General features: G+C 38.7%; 1 protein-coding gene across 2 annotated transcripts in view; it reads right to left on the minus strand.

Moving 5' to 3' along the window:
* The window catches only part of CNTN3 (contactin 3), a 259,535-nt gene that overhangs the window by 63,675 nt on the left and 177,679 nt on the right, over positions 1–18,181 (minus strand). For both annotated transcript variants that reach the window (XM_084635126.1, XM_084635127.1), the window contains 6 exons: positions 16,610–16,813; positions 16,168–16,270; positions 15,055–15,239; positions 3,036–3,172; positions 1,838–1,967; positions 358–508 (listed from right to left, as the gene is read on the minus strand). In XM_084635126.1, coding sequence (XP_084491252.1) covers positions 358–508; positions 1,838–1,967; positions 3,036–3,172; positions 15,055–15,239; positions 16,168–16,270; positions 16,610–16,813 — 910 coding nt within the window. The remainder of the gene's footprint in view (positions 1–357; positions 509–1,837; positions 1,968–3,035; positions 3,173–15,054; positions 15,240–16,167; positions 16,271–16,609; positions 16,814–18,181) is intronic.

Here is an 18,181-nt window from a genome sequence, read left to right on the forward strand (position 1 = left end):
TAGACTTGCCAAGGTGCCACTGCCCTGGGCCAAAGTCCGTTCTCCATTACTCCTGTGAAACAGAGAGCAGAAGTTGGCCCACTGACTTCAATGAAAGCTGCATGCTTGTATCCCAGAGCAGAATATTCTCAGATAGAATGGCAATAAACACAGTATAAAGGCTATATAAAAGCTAGATATTGTTATTATCAATTATTAAAACCTAGACAGATATTAGATAAGATTCTGCCCAGTTACTGTTTGGATTTGAAAGTGATACCATTACTTAGCTGTCCTTAAAAAGGAATTTGCAGGTTATAAACAAATAATCTTTTAATTTGTAAGATTAAAACAAATACACCATTATTGATATAATACCTTTCATTTTCCTGTAGCAGCTCGCCTCCCTTCTTCCAGGAGCAAATTGCCTTAGGGGAAGCTTTTGGCTTGCACTCAAAATTTACTGTGCTGCCTATCTGAACCTGAATCAGTTTCTTCATTGGGTTCTTGGAGAAATCTGGAGCAGAAGCTAAAACAGAGGGAATGTTAACAGTGAAATAAAATTGGTTGACATTCTATTAATGATACTACTACTGAGCATTTATATGGCACTTCTCAGCTTCTAAGTGTATTTACAAACATCAATTAAGCAGTTAATTCAAACAGTACTCCTGTATTATTTCTCTTTTTTACAACTTGAGGTACTGGGACACAAAAGTTAAGGCCTTGATTCTGCAAAGCACTTAAGCACATGCTGAGGTTTAAGCATGGGTTTAAGGTCCCACTGACTTAATTGGGACTTAAACATATGGTTAAGTCCTACTGAAGTTGGTCGTGTTTAAGAACATGCATAACTTTAAGTATATGCTCAAGAGCTTTGATGAATCTGGGCTGAAGGGATTTTCCCAAGATCACTTGGACTCAACACCAGGACCTGTATTAGAACTCAAAGAATTTCCTGACTCCTCGTCTTGTGTCAGATCACTAGTCTGGGCCTTGGGATTATGAAACCACTTGGACTGTAGAAGTATATTCCATATTAATTAACAGTTCAATAAATGGGCATGACATAGAACAATGCTAATCACTGAACTTTAAATGGAAATCCAATTTTTAGGAAGCTGAGGCTGGGTTCAGTGATTGACTATGAACCTTATCATTGGAAGGGAACTAGTTTGTTTTCAGAAAACATACATTTTTACATAGGTCTCATTCCAATTAATTTTCCAAATCACTCTCCCTCGCCTTAAAAGTAAAAAGCATGAAAGCATTTGAATTCCCCATGACACTTTGCAGTGTTCAGTATTTCATTCTAGTAAATGACTGTCATTTGTTTTTAAAATGAGCACAGACCACCTGAACCATAAAATGACAGACCCTTATCCTGACGATCAAGGAAAGTAGCACATACAACCAGCTTATTGCTTTGAAATGACATTTATCTCCTGGAAATAGTGGAGTCCGGATGCAGAAGGTCAGTGTTACTGACTAATGTGCTGAGCCAACGTGGCTTCCAGATCGTGTGATTAGTTTTAATCTTTGGGCTTGCATCCAAGCCTTTGTCTCTGCTCTCCCCCTAATTAATAATTTGTCTCCGTCTCCTCGGTTTAAAGCAGTGAATGACTGGGCTGTAAATATGGTGGCTGTTTTCAGCAAATCCTTTAGAACCAGGTGAGTAAACTCCTCAGCACTGTGGATAAGAAGTTATCTGCTGTAATAAAAATGTTTATTTTGTTGAATGCATCTGAGTGGGTTAAAAATTTGAGATCATATGCATGTTACTAGCTGCAGCAGTAATGGCAAAACGTTATTTTTCTGTGCCCTCCACCTGCCCCGTAGAAAGAAAAATTAATCTTACCAACAACCCTAAGCTCTGCACTGGAATATATCACTCCATGTTTGTTTTCAGCTATGCACTGGTATACGCCAGAATCTGTCAGATTTAGGTTTGTTATTATAAGTGTACCACCTTCAGTTTGGATCCTCCCCTGGATATTAAGAAAAAAACCTTTAATGTACATTACGTTTTACAGGAAATAAATAAAAGGGGTGGAATTCATTGATGTGCAGAGAGTTTGCGTAAGTCCCATTACGAGGTCCAAAGAGGGATTTATGTAGGGCATATGATCTCTGCATATGGAGGGGTGAACTCCATACTTTGAGAATGATGTAATGATGGTTTTAATGAGACAAATAGAGCTTTATGGTGCCATCTAAGGAGAAAAAGGCCTGAATCAGACACCAAATCTTCCCCACATTAAGGAAATCCAGTTATGGATCTTAACTTTGTCACTTGTGATTATGACTAGCAAAGTGCCCTACTGCCAATGGCAAGTACTCAAAAACTATGAGTTAGGCCTCCCAAATCATGGGGTTTTTGCAGTATAACACATTCCCCTCCTAGTGGTGCAAATACTGTATTACTATTTTCCAGCAGTTAAGGTATAAGTATACCATAAGTCATTTTTAAGGCTTCTCTGGACTTTGGGTTGCCAGGCATCCTGTTTTTGACCAGAAAGTCCAGTCAAAAAGGGAACCTGGCAGTGTCCATAGCAACTGGCCGCCGACACTGGGGGACAGGAAGAGCCACAGCTGCTGCTGGAGCCTGGAGGAGCACTCAGCAATGGCTCCGGTGGAGAGAGGTACTGTGGCTTCTCTGTCCCGCCCCACTCACCCCTCCACCTCCAGAGCATGGCTCTCCCTCCCGCACCCTGCCCCAGTCACCCCTCCATCCCTAGAGCCCTGCTCAGCTGGCAGAGGGAGGGTGGTGGAGAGAGAAGCAAGCAGTGAGTGGGGGGGAAAGAGGAGCGGGGGGCAGGGCCTCGAGTAAAAGAGGTGGAATAAGGAGTGGGGCCTTGGGGAAAGGCAGAGCCAGGGGTGGGGGAGGTTCCGGTGCTCAGTGTCTGGTTTTCATAAATTAGAAAGTTGGCCACCCTACTGGCCTGGTTAATTCCATAGACCTCATTGAACTCTTAGCAGTTAATATGTAGGGATCTTAATTTCATATGACTTTACTTAAAAAAAGTCAAACAAACAAAGAAAAAAACCTACTTTACCTCTAATGCTAGAGTGTTTCCATTCTTTGTCCATCTGTAGGATGGTTTGGGCTTCCCATTTGCCCTACATTCCCAGTATAAACTGTCCTCCACTGCAGCTTCAATATCTTTTATAATCTGGACCCAGTGAGGTTTTGCTACATAAGAAATACAAAACAAGAAAGCCCAAAAAAAATGCAAATTACTGTTCAATTATCTAACAAAAGGGTTAATTTAGAAACACTGGATTAGGCTCCTAGGTGGATCAGCTGGTGCCCAAAGATTCTCTATGGTTCTGACCTGGGTTGCTTACTGAAAGAAATATGACTCAATGTCTTTTTTAAATTAATTTGATTAAAGCTGATAAACAAAAATAAAATTAAGAAAATGCATCACTAAGGCTAAATATATCACTAAGTACTAAAATATTACTACAGTGATTAAGTGTTAAACAATACAGTAAGAAATTGAGGTCAAAATAAGTGTAAATAGACAAATTAGCAGCAATATTGGAATTCAATAATCAGTTTAGTTAAATCATGAAATTAATACACACTTAAACTAGGAAATCTAAAGAGGTGGCTGTCCATTTATTTCTAAACTCCAAGTGAAGGCTTTTTCCTATGGCAGTGTACTCAAACACAACTGGGTGAATATTTTAATACAGAAACCAAATTATTGTTTACATGTAAATCACAACATCAAAAGCCAATTTAAACTTTCTTCTCAGATTTCACTATTATGTATGAGGAACAATCCATTTCCTCCTAATACAAATGCAGACTTTAATCAAACTTTCTAATAAGCAAAAGTTTCACAGCTCTCATTTAACATTATATTGCTGACAATTTAATTTCTCTGGATGCTTTTATAGAACTAGGAACACATACAGTCAATGATTTTCAGGCAAAATTTTAGGGCTACTTAAATGTAGAAGATTATTCTTTCCCCATGTGGTCTTTATGGATGGTTACACATACATTCATGCACATAACCACATACTCACACCCTAAAATAATAAAAAGCTGGGACGTCTCTCAATAAAAACAAACGACAAAAACAGAAAATGGATTAAACAAGATATGTAAGATACAAAGGGCTCTGAACTCCCCAGTTCTCATAGTTGTGGGAGCTGTAACTGCAGTCAAGCACCAGACAATGACATTGCTGTCACAATGTTATATGGTTGCAAGCTTCTTTAGATACAGGGAGACAAGTCATGGCTACATAGCCTGTTGACATCATGACTTTTTTTCTCATAGTTGATCAGTCTCAGAGTACGGAAACGTTTAGCTTCCTGAACTGGCTTGCTGACCCAAAATGCAAGGCCTTCCACCTTTACCTTCATCTTTATGGTTGATAATGCTAGCTTGCTTCACCTTACAGCACCTCATTTGGGGCTCTCAGGCAGGCATTGTGACCTGGATACAGACAGCATGGTCCAACTATACTGTAGTGAACAAGCTTTGGACTGAATATCAGTTTGGAAAGTCTTGCTTAGACCAAGTAGTCTCCTTAAAATATCCATTGTTGCAACCATATGCAATGCAAACCCCCAAAATAACAAGAACTGGAAAAACACAAGGCATAAGAATGGCCATACTGGGTCAGAGCAGAGGTCCATCTACCCCAGTATCCTGTCTTCCGACAGTGGCCAATGCCAGGTGCCCCAGAGTGAAGGAACAGAACAAGTAATCAAGTGATCCATCCCCTGTCCCCCATTCCCAGCTTCTGGTAAACAGAGGCTAGGGACACCATCCTTGTCAATCCTGGCTAATAGCCATTGATGGACCTATCCTCCATGAACTTATCTAGTTCTTTTTTTAAACCTGTTATAGTCTTGGCCTTCACAACATCCTCTGGCAAGGAGTTCCACAGGTTGACTGTGTGTTGTGAGAAGAAGTACTTCCTTCTGGTTGTTTTAAATCTGCTGCCTATTAAAGGCAAGTTGTGAGGAAATTGCCCTACCCTAATGCCCTGGGGTAAACCGCCGTGGGTGACAAATGGCACGCCATCCAGAAGGTGGCTTAAGAAGGACCGTAAAAATAACCAATTATCTCACAAAAGAAAGGAACCATTCACACTGTATCATCTTCAGCATTTCTTGAAATCAATTTAGATATCATATGACAGCTGTCACCCCTTTCCTTTGTAAACAAGGGAAATGGGGAACTGCCAGTTACAAGCTAACTGGGTAAAAGGTAATAATAACCTGGCCCTTTAGCAGCTCTCCACTGAAAAGCAGAAAGTTACTTGTCAGGTTATTATTATGAATTCCATTTGAAACAGAAATAAGTAAAGTTTGTATTAAGTCTGTATTCTCATATATGCTATTTCTCTCACAACAGACAAACCCTGGACTTTGCATTTGCAAAAACCAGATGTAGGGTTGTGTAATACTTAGCTAAAATAAGACTGCCAGGGCTCAAACCAATAACTTTCTTGATTTTATGGATTTTCTGCAATTGTTATTTTCTTCTGAAAAAAGAAGGTTGTCTGGAATTCTCCTTCTTATAATGTTCTCCAGAACCTAAGTATACAGAATTGGTACCTTATGTACTTGTCCAGTCTAGCTTTGATTGACTGCTAACAGGAAGGGGATAAGTAATTTACCATTGGAAGATGGCTATCAGTGATAAATGAAAAGTACTTTCATTTTTAACTTCCTAATGTACTCAATCTTACTGGGTGAAAGCTGCATTTTAAAAAGTGGAGTACCTCACACCTTCTTCTGAGCATTTTACATAGAAAATATAAACAGAGTCACTATTAACTTGTTGACCCAGACCCCTAGAGAACCCAGCATTACTGCATTCCGCAGTATAAAATAATGATGGGTGAATATGAAAAGGTTCAGATAAACATCCGCACCAGAAATGTTATGAAAAGAGCATTGCTCAAGATAGATACATCTTTCCACATTCAGACAATGCCAGGTTGTGGGGAAATGAAGAATAACAGTTCCTGGAAATGTTTTGACTGTTGGAAAAAGATTCGGGGTAAAGTTTTTGAAAATGCTGAATGACCTAGAAGCCTAAGACCCAAGAATGATTTGGGACCCCAAATGAGCACCTCACCAACATTAATCTTCACAACTCCTTGGCAAGGTAGGGAAATATCCACATTTTATAGATGGGGTTCTGAGTACAGCTGGCTGGAAAATGGAAATCTATTCCTATGAAATATTTCAAGATTTTGAAAAAAATCTTAAACGGAGATGAAACATCAACAATTGCAAAATTTTTCATAGGATGGGTTTTCTAAAATAATTCTCTTTTGGGAGAAACAAAATGGGATGTTTTGGTCTCCCGGCTGCCTTCTGCCTCTCTGTCCCCAGAGCTGGGGGAAGACCGAGAGGTCAGAGTTAGGATGCTCAGCCTCAGCAGCTTTCTGGGAAAGATTTTGTCAGTTTCATTTGTAGAAAAATAAAAGTGACACAAGCCTCCCAGATGGGAAGCCATCATTTGGATTTTCCCAATAGAAACATCAAAATTTTTAGTAAAAAATGAAATGTTCTCACAAAAAAAATTCAGTTTTGCAAAAAGGGTACTTTGGGTTGGAAAAATTTCCACTCGCTCTAGTACTGAGGCAGAAAGGGCCTAATGAATTCCTGTTGAGATTGTGACTATAATGGAGCTACACCAGGGATGAATTCAGCTCTGAGAAATTCATAACTTGCCTTTGGTCACATAGGCAGCCTACAGGGCAGCTGAGAACTGAAACCAGATCTTCTGATTCTCAGGCCCGTGTCTTAGCCACAGGACCAGTAGTCTGCCATTTGGATGAAGATTTGGGTTGGTATTCTTTTTATACAAAGCAGTTCACCCGTTTCTGTAACGTAATATATCTCCAGGTCTATATTCCTCAAAAGATGTTGTTTTGACAGTGTATTACATTGGACTCGTTACAATAATTAATTAAAATAATACAGTATAATGTTATGCTAACAGGTGCTAATATCATACCTGTTACAGGTCACTGATGTATAAGTACATGGGATGAAACTCTCATGTAAAGAGTTAAAATTAACCACGCAGTACACATCTGGCAGTTAAGGGGATTATGTAGTTTAAACCACTCTCTTCTGTCTCATCCTCTGTGAAATCTTTCTGAGGTTCATTTGTTTTGCAGACTAGCTGTGCAAACAAGAGTTAATGACCAGGCCATCTTTTAGGACTATGTGATGCTAGGTGAGCAACCCTGAAGAAAGGAGTTTCCCAGGTGAAAATCCCAAGGGCTGAGACAGGAACAGTGAATGGGGCTTTTAAGCAATGAGATTCCAGGGGAGTCCAAGGGAGAACTGCTACTGGGAACAGAGAAACTGAAGATCTTGTTTATGCCCTATCTCAGCAGATACCGTTCTACTGAAAAACCTCTTGTAGCCTAAGGAATGCACTTTCAAATGTCCTCTTTATTGAGGCATTCCTCAAATATAACACAGGTTCATCTCTGCTTCACACAAACTTATTATCTTACTATCATCACATTTATATACATCACAAAAGCTAAATTATTAAACTGAAGTTACAAAAAGAGCCATTTATGCTAAAGCTTCTTGCACTATGAAAGCCTGAGCATAGATGTCTGCATAGTTCTTGCACTTTGCATACCTAAATATTTATGTAAAACAGGCAACAGTACTTGCATTATCGATGAATCCATACATATGCAATATTTCACATCTGCTATATACCCTCATTTGAAAGCATTCCTACAAAGTAGGTTTAAAGTAGCCAAGTTCTTTGATGCTTATAGCTATAAAATTAATCATTTTCTGAATTCCCGAGAAAGGGAAAGTTCTGTCTTGTCTGTAAATTTTCATTCTAGGACACTCCACATCAGTTTTCACCGCAGCTTGTTGTCTGTCTCCACAGCTATTGGGAGCAAACCAGACCTTTACTCTGAGCCTGGGCTCAGGATGACCCCGCAAGGAAGAACTCTTTAGAACAATAGATTCCAAAGCTGAACAATACTAACTATAAGTTCAAAGGCACTATTCAACTCACACCATTTGCAGCAGAGCCTTAACATGAAATTTAAGGAACACCCTCTTTTCTTTCAAACTATTTAACAAGTGAGCAATAGCAAGGGGAAAAAAAAGGACATAATGCAATCCTCTGAGGGAGGGTCAGACTGACATAGAGGGTCCTAGAATCAAAACTTGCAGGTAAGACAGAATTTTCCCTTTCTGAGTCCCCTCCATGCCAGACACTCTGCACAGTAGGATACAGAAAACAGTATATCATTTCTAGACAGGGCGAAGGATTCAGTTTAACCATATAAGAATGTAAGGGTTATTAGGGTACCCTTTTCCATAATACCCTTCCACAAAATGGTGCATTAGCAGGTGTGAGGGTGTGAACTCCATAAGGTTTGAGAAAGTGTGGATGTAAGACCATGGTAATAGTAGTCTTACGTACTTCCTCATAGCATTAATATGATCTCTCCATCCCCACCCCCCAGAAAAAAAACACTTTTTTTTTAATAGTGTCTGGTAATGAGAGGAGTTAAACCAAAAGATTTGAGTATCTCAGCTACATACGTCTTTACTCTCCTCTAGGCTCTGTTTGCATTAACTTATGCATTTTACTTGTTTAGGATATTCAGATTCATCCAGAAGGACAACAAACACCACTTCCTATTATAGGAGATAGATTGTGGTGACCTTGAGGATGGAGGCCTGGTTAGTTCACAAAACTACCATGTTTGATAGACAATGGTTTCACTGAGGTTTCACTGAGAGCAAACCAAGCTCTGAAACCCCCTGGGACAAGGAAGCGGTGAGTAGACAACACCTTTTCAGTGAGACAAGTAAGAGACCATCACTGTGAAGCTGAAAGTGGGTTTTATTAGGATTTGTAGTATACAGATCAAGATCATGATAGCAATCTGCGTTTTGTCAGAGTTGTGGTCCTCAGGAATTTGTTACGTGACAGTGATGAAAGACTCTTTTGGGTATCTTACGGTGCAATGTACCTGCAGTCTGACTTGTCTTTCTAAGAAACGTTGGCTTTGAGCCCCATCATCAGTTGGCTTATCCCGATGTGTGCCCCTTGTTACATCAAGTGATAAATTGATATCATTTGTGAATTTCCCCTGAAATACTAACAGGTTGTGTATCACGTTCTCAAATGCATGACGGTAGTTCAAACCTTCCTCTTAGCTTCCCAGATGATGGATAAGGCAGTGCTAGATTTTGGTCTGGGACAGGGATAAGTCCCTGTTGCACTGTTATGTGTGAGTGTGTATTGGGAGTTTGAGAAGCAGTTCCAGATATATTTAAATCAGGACTGAAAATCAAGACCTTCTGAGGGTTAACAAGAAGGTGAATAAAATCACTTTGGCCTGTTCCTTCACAATATTCTTTACTCTCAGTGGCTGAGAGGGGAAAAAGGCAGAAAGGAGGCCTTTTAGCCCACTTCTGAGATAACAGAACCACTCTTTTCCTCATGCAATACCTCTTTTGGTTTTCTACCTGGATTTGAATGCAAATAGATTCATAAATAAACTTCCCTTCTTGCCCATGATGTGCCAAAAGGCTAAACGGGACTCTGTACAGCCTCAGTTCGAAGTGCATTTTGCTGAGCCAGCTGACTGTGAGTTTCCTTTTTAGTGCAGAACCCTGAGGAATCAGGTAATACCTTCTTCCATTTCTCTTCTAAAATAAAGTTTTTCTTAGCTGATAACTCAGATGGGGAATTTTGTGAGGGCTTTAATTGGCCCATCCATTTCTTTGCTCACACTTGCTCCCAAAGGCTTTCAGTGTTGGCTGTTGGGCCATGTGTGACATGATGAGAAGTTTGTCATCTGAATGGAGGTATGAAAGGGCATTTGAGAATACCTGTATATCAGTTACAACACTACAAGGGAAGTATTCTATATTGAAAATGCTTCTTGTTGTAGCAAAAGCTAAAGTATCTCTGGCTGACTCTCCCTGATCATATCTTCAATAGATCTCCAAGAAGTTTATTTCCACTTTCTGAAATTTTGGGAAGATAATGTAATGATGTATTTCCACCTGGAATATTGATCTTGTTAGGAGATCTGAGATCTAAAATGGACTACATCACTTTGTTTTCTCTTTGGTACCACAAAATCTTGTGACCTTACCAAAATATCTGTCTCTCTACAGAACTGGTTCTATCTTCCATTATGCAGGAGAAACTATTGGTCCCTACAGGTTTTGATGCTATGAAGGACTTGTTGATAGTGCTGTTTTATTTTAATTAAAAATTCTGGGGATGGATAAACTTGCCCCCCAGGACAATCAATGAGTTCTATTTTATATCCTCCCCTGATTATGTCAAACATCCATTTTCTGCAGTAGTTCACACCCAGATGAGGGCACACCATGAAACTCCACACATAAACAGGGAAATCTGCCCAGACTTGGAAAAATCAAGAGGAGCTTTTGGAGTCGGATGGTTTTCCAGACAATCTCAGCCTTGGTCTTCCAACTCTCAAGACAGCAATGGCCTCCTCCTAATGTGTAATGCCCCTGCTGGAACCTCGAGAAGCAGTAGCTTCATAGGGAACATTTCCCAAGATAAGGTAATTTGAAGATTCTCCTCCTGGACAAAGGGAGGAACTTATTCCTCTTGTCTAAAACCTCATGAAAACTCTGTGACAAAGGGAGCCATGGAGCCAAAGCAGAGAATGGTAGGGAGTTCCTCCTGAGGGGGATCTTAAGACCAGGCTCTGAGCAAAGATCTGGTCTGTTCCCAGTTGCATAGAGATGGGGAACTCCCTACAGGGAAGACATGGAGGGAACTGGGGTGAAAAACTCAACTGTACTAGCCTGTGTTTTCTGCTGACCCAGTAGTCAGGCAATACGTTAGTAGAAAAATTAGTTACAACAGTTGAACCAAAATTACCACCTTATGACATTCGGCAAAATGGAAAATTTCTTCTCTGCTTTTCTAGATAACAGTGCAATATTTTTCCCAATCTCAGGCTCTGACTCTCAAGCTACTTTACCACCATGTCTATGGAAGTGATGAGCTTATTTGTATATACAAAACTAAATGACTAAGCATTAATTTGCCTCTTTTTTTTTGGCAAAATAAGTGAGTTTTTGGGGTTACCACCTGGAGGTGCCCCATCCTCTGTAAACAAAAGCACACCGCAAAAAAACCCCATAAACTGCCTTCAATACCGCCAGCAATCAGACTTATCTTTTGTAATTTTTAATAACTGGGGAAAATGTTAGTACATAAAAAGATTAACAATCTGTGTCAGTAGCAAAGCAATTAAATCATTAGATACCATTGATGATTAAGTTTCAAGTTGATCAAGCTCAGCAACTCACCAATGTTAATTTGTTTATTTCTAGTTTTGTAATTAATGTTGTGAAGAAATCTCTGTGAACAAGACAGAGTGAGGTTATCTGACAAAAGCGCTACTATTTTAGTGTGTCTCTAATTCGATTGCTCTGGCAAAGCTCTATTTTCAAAGATACTGCAATCTCAATGTAGCTTTACCATTACATTACTGCAGACCCAGATCACCAGCAGCTTATACACCAACAATTTATAAGGGGGTTGACTGTCTCTTGGTCTATACACCTGCATAAGGGTGTAAATCCTCCTTTCACCTTACGCTTGCCAGACCTTGGGTCCAGGTGAGCAGAAATAGGGAGGTTGCTGTTCACCCATTGCTCTCCTAAGTGAGTGGCCAGGGAATGGACAGAGCCTTGGTTTTGCTGCGAACGTGCTGGCCAGCACAATAGTAATGTATTGCTATTATAGACCAGCAGAAAAATGCCGAACCTAAGGAGCAAGAAAGGAAAAGGGAGGGAATTGTGCCCCTCCATTAAGCTCTTTGCCTCAATAATAGTTGCATCAGTTGAGTTCCACTGGCTCATTTTGTGTTTAAAAATGCATTTCCTTTGATCATTTTAAAATGTGTTGGCTACTAATTTTATTTTGTAACTTTTTTTGCATGACGAGATAGGGTAAAGAGGAATTCACAGACATCTATACTTATTTTAGGTACTTTTATCTTGTCACCTCTTATTTATCTCTAATCTATATAAAAAGTAATCTTTTTCACCTCTCCTCATCTGGAAGCGTCTCCATGCCTCCAAACATCTTAATTGATGTTTTATGGGATGGGGGTGATCGTAACGGAGCACAATACTGAAGGTGCGGGGAATCTATCTATGTCATGGTGATATAATAAATTAGAGCAGTATCTGACCTAAGTTTTCAATTTTTAAAAGACAAGGACTGTAGTGTGGAGAAATCAGGTATTAAACATGTTAGAACTATGGAAAGAAAAATAAGTTGTTAACTTGATGCTGGATCATCCCCTAATAAACTCCTTCAGGAAAGAAATAATTAAGAGGATTAATATGATCTTAGTGACATTACAAAAGAGTCAAGAATATTTGTTTTAGATATCTATTTTAATTAGCAACTTCAGAAAAGTGTTGAAAGTAGTGATTAAGAACCCGGTGCTGAATTAGAATAACACCACCTGCTCCATTATTTATACAGTTCCACTGGTGTGCATGGCATTTTTAATAAGCACAAGGAAATACGCTCACCCCTCCAATATAGTATTTACAGATAAAACAGGCCCAGACTCAGAAAAACACTTAGAATATACTTAACTTTAAGCCACAGTCCAACCTTATTCAGCAAAGTACTTAAGCACGTGATTAACTTCAAGCATGTCCCTAAATCTTATTGGTCAATAAGAATTAAGCACATGCTTAAAGTCAAACACAAGACTAAGTGCTTTGTGGAATGAGGGCCATAATTAGTAAAAACATCAAACTTTTTGATGAGAAAAGAGGGCAGGTTAATGCGGTGACTGTGTGAGAGGAGGATATACCCCGCCCCGTGAATCATATTAGATTCTTCATTCGTTATGTGCATATTTCACCACATACGAGTAACAGAAGCATCTCAGACTCATAAAACCTTTAAACACCAGCCAACCCGCACTAGTATCACCACCATGCTTTATAATGTATCTTACCAGAGTTGGTGCTTTCTAGCAGATGACTGATCTTTTCTGAATCCTTAATATATTGCATTAGTTTTAACTAAATTTCTCACCCTGTGCTTCTCAGACTAACTTCCTCAGGAACTCCAAATAACTGACACAGGAGTTTACTGGATGATTAAACTGCATATACTTTAAGCTTACATTTCTTTACCAGAAAGATTTCTGACTTGTGATATCACAGTCTGTGACAAGTAAATATCAGAGTCACATGAAGGTAGCATCTTCAGTTACGGAACAGTATTAATCTACAAACAATCCCCCAGCTGCCAAAAGAAAAAAGTTATATAAATACACTTTCCTTAATATAGACTGGTTGGTTTGCTACTTATGTCAACAGAGCAACAGAGTTATTGTCTTAACCATCAATAATAGGGATGAACCTATCCCCAACACTGTAGCTGAATACTAACTCTGAGAGAGTTCAAATTCCCACATGGATACAGAGTTTGCAGTGAGCATTTTCATCCTTTTATGGTTCTAAGATCAGAGGAAGGTCAGGACTCTGTTCTCAGTAGTCCCAACCCAGTCCTGCTATCCTTTGTGCAGAAACTTTCTTTGATTCAGGCACGGTGTCCTCTAGGAGCCCCAATGCAACATAGGAAACAGTGTCCTGTAGGTTAAATTATGCCAAGTAACCAATAAATCAGTTGTCTTGAACCAGTGTGTTACACCAGGTTTGTGGTGGTGTGGCTCATAAATCAATGTGTTTATTATACTGTTGTAAAACTGCTGTAAACAAGTGACAAACTCAATGGATGTACTGTCACTTAATTAAGACTTTGCAAGTTGCTAATGAAAGTCACTCTATGAAAAGCAGTGCATAGAGCCAAGTCTCAGATGTGGTGCTGGCAGATGATTAATCCTAGCCTTTTTGTACTGTATTTTATATATATAATGTTTATTGTAGGATTCATAACTGCAACCTGCACATGGAAAATCAGTCTATCCTTTTTCATTTAATTGAAGATGGGGGAAAATTTGCCTTTCCACTTATTTGTAAAATCACCTTTATATAAATTGAATCAAAATTCAGGAAATCTATGCTGTAGCGCTTTGTGTACTGTATCAAAGAATAAACATCTGAAAAGAATATTTCTGTGATCTTCTTTGAGTCTACATTCTGTCCTTGTATATACAACTTTTGTATCTTTGTTAAAATAATCTTACATGAAGTAAACATTTCATAGCATAAAGTGAAACAATTCGTTTAATTGCTACTCCTAAGGAAAATTACATTTGCTGAGATTTGACTTTTACAAAAGTTGTCAATTGCCAGTTTGCTTGTAAATCACTTTACCATTAAGAAAACACCAATATGCATTGTTGATTTTCAATTGGCTGTATAGTTTTAAATGCACAAGAGACTGTAGCTGTTCTCCAGCTATTAAATTCCACGTTTCTTAATTTTCTAAGTTAGATTACATTCCCTAATTTATTTATTCATTTTAAAGCCTCATTGGTCCTTTTGAACAAAAGGGATTTGAGAGTTTTCTAGAATCATTTTTTCCAAACCAAGATGGAATTTAATTTTCCTGTAAATATGATTTGATAATCCCAAAAGGATCCTCAAAAATCTGCTTATTTATTTAAATGGAAGTATGGCTTCCACATGTAGTCTGCAAAACTATTATGGCCACTGGAAAGCTTCGACCTATGCATCGATGACAGTATCAAAAAAAAAAAATCAGAGTTTTAGGTAACTAACTATTCTGTTGCAACAGGCAATTTATTCAATGTAGTTCCTACACATACCACTTCCAGGAGTGCTCTGAACATGAACTGTTCTTAGCAGGAGAAAACCCTCATTTCCTATTTTTGAAGCTTTAAAGACTGTTTGTCTTGGAATAAAGCCTGTTTAAGCAAAAAACTTCAGAACGGGATGTGGGGATTCTCTCCTTCTCAGGTAGCAATTAGATGGCACCTGATTTTTAACTGCAGGAATTCTATGGTACTGTATTAAATCACATATCAATAGTCTGTCCTATGTAAATTGCACTCTTATTTTGTGAGGAGGAAAGCTTCCTACCATAATAGGTGAGACGTCCTCTTGCAATGTTTTTCCCTCTTGAGTTTTCAGTAATGCACTCATAGAGGCCTGCATCCTCCTGCTGGAAATTTGGAATTTCAATCATGCCACTGAATTTCCTCAACTTTACTTTACTTGGAAATGGCAGGCCATCAGTTCTTCTCCAGTTTATCTGAGGCACCGGGCTAAAAAAGAAATTTATGGGATTAGTTACTTTTAAAAAGTTTGCTTAAACACACTCATTTGACAACATTATATACATAATATGAAATTAAAATAACCTCAAAACTGACTAAAGAAAAAAAGGTTTGTAGTCAATTTTTATCTAATATACAACATATATTAGAGATGGTGGAATACTGAAGAAACTGATTTGCAAATCTATGCATTGTGTTTGGTTCACTATTATTTGTGTTGGCAAATTGTCCATTATTCACAATAATTTGGATGACTGTTCAGTGTTTGTAAAACTTTCTACAAATCCCAGTACTTTCATTCCAGAAATACTTTAGAATAGGATTTTCAAAAAATCGTAGCGTTGGTTTCCCACTGAAGTCAAAGGCAGTTTTATGATTGACTTCCATGGGAAGAGAGATAGGATAAGGCTCAGCACTTTTGAAATTTGCATTCTTCTATTGCTGTTCATTAATTCTCTGATTTTAAAAGTTTCAGTCACCTATTCAATAAGCACAAGCAGTATTATGTGATTTAGGTTGCCAATCTCACACTCTAATTAATGAATACTTGGCAAAGCTCTCATCAAATTACCCACAGAATAATTGGCAAATACATTTGCATAAATTAAGACTGGTTCTCAAACCATTTGTGAAGAGCAGAAGGGATTAAGTTTGGATAAGAGGAAAGAACCATGATGACGTGGTAAGAAACTGTTTTTATGGATATTTACGAAGTCAAAGAAAAGAAGTATTATGACAGCATCAGTTAACAGTACAATGAGAATTCTATGTATGTGTGTTGGCATGCCACGGATGGTTTGAATAAATTTAATATAACATCATATTGATTTTATTCAAGGTAACTTGAAGTCATATTTAAATTGCTATGTTGCCTAAATACACGTTTTTAAGTATAATAAAGTATATAAGAACTTACTTTCCTAGGGCAAAACATTCCAGTTTCACTGTTGAACCTTTAGCTGCAGGAAGTGTCTCAGGAAACTGAACTTCTATTTTGGGTTCATATTCACCCATAACACCTGTTAATTATGAGAAGGACAAAAGATCAGTAGTTTTTATTTGTATAGCTCTGCCTTTTTCTTTAGCATTACAGCAAGTTAGGTTCAAACTATCCATCTCTTCTGATCAAATGCACACTGTTTTAAAAAAAATGCGTGGGCCTCAGGATTTTCTTCCTATGAGACAAATAATTTTAAGTGTACAGTAGAGTAGTTCATAGTCAGCACGATTCTTTTGATTAGAAACTACTATTCTTGATATGCATGGAAGATTACATATGACAAAAATGCATGGTCCAGATACTATGTGTATGTAGATAGCAGTTTTAATCAACATACAGTTTCAGATTGAAGTCATACCATCTGTGCGTAGCACTAGAGGGGTTGGTGAACTGAGAACTCTGGTGTTTGTTACAGTGCTGGTCCCAACACAGGTGTAATTTCCTACATCTGATGGCTCCACTTTAGCTATGTAGAGATGCCCAGTCTCTTGAGACACAAATCGACGACTGTCCTCTTGTACAAACGATGGATATTTATTGAAGATCCAAGCAAATGACAGTTCTAATTTGTGTGGAAAAAAAAAAGAAATATGAATATAATACACACAGTCTGCCTGAAAGCACAAGAAGTGGGCTTCATACTGGCAGGTACAATATTCTCGCAAATACTGGTATCTGGGTGTAGTTAGTTATGCCTCAATCAGGAGGGATTGGCCATTTTACCTGGGAAAACTTATATAGAAATACACCAGTATTTCCCTACCCCATCACCTTCCACAGCTCCCAAACAGTCACAGGCAGGAAACCTTATATCCACTGCTTCACATATGTGGTGTGGTATCCTACTTTACACTGTAGTGACGATGATATGGAGTCAGTACTTTAACTAGTGGCCCACACAATATTTCTTCCTTAGCTTTTGATGAATTCTGAATACCAGGGGTACACACGCTTGCAGAGAGAGTAAGAGAATAGAAAACCTATTAATATATATGTGTTTGCATGTGTGTGCGTGGGGGATGGAATCAGAATTGCTCACCAGTGTGTCAGAAGCCCTAGCTATAATTACCTATAATTACAAGCTAACAGATTCTGAAGTGATCGGGATTTGTGCTTTTGTAGCAGGAGGGTGCAAGTTCTATCTTCACTGTCACTGAAAAGTTTCCCGGGTGTGCAGAATAGTAACACCTGTGAAGTCCTAGATGACCACAGATTTATAAAGAACAGTATTTTACAACTGCTCCTCTGAACTTCAGGGTTGGATAAGACTTACAAGTCAATTTCCATTGTTTTTGTGGTTTTACATATTTTAAATGTAGTTTGTTTGTCATTTATTAATAGATGTTTATTCTTAAGCCCTGGTCTACACTGAGGTGGTGGGAGGGATCGATCTAAGTTACACAACTTCAGCTACGTGAATAACATAGCTGAAGTCGACGTACTTAGATCAACTTACCGTGGTGTCTTCACCGCGGTGAGTCGACTTTGCTGCTGCTCCCCCGTTGACTCCGCCTGCGCCTCTCACGCCAGTGGAGGACAGGAGTCGACGAGAGAGCGCTCAGGGGTCGACTTATCGTGTCTAGATTAGACGAGATAAATCGATCCCCGCTGGATCGATCGCTGTCCGCCAATCCGGTGGGTAGTGTAGACATAGACACTTCCAGAGCACTATAATTCTAGTGCAGCATCATCCCCAAATTATTTAATGTTTCCATCAATTATTTTTTTAAAAAATCAACTTTTCAAATGGTCTCTTTCTAGATTGGCAGCTTTATTGTACTTAATCATGCAATATGGTCTCCTAACTTTTACCCTATGGAATTTTGTGTACTATATGAATGAGGAGCAGACAGCAAAGACAGGAATATGCCTGGTTGTGTTAATGTGCAATCTGTAATCTCTCACTGAACTGCCAGATTTTGGAAAGAAA

The sequence above is a fragment of the Lepidochelys olivacea genome, assembly GCF_965140295.1.
Source record: "Lepidochelys olivacea isolate rLepOli2 genome assembly, chromosome: 7".
Lineage (NCBI taxonomy): Eukaryota > Metazoa > Chordata > Testudines > Cheloniidae > Lepidochelys > Lepidochelys olivacea.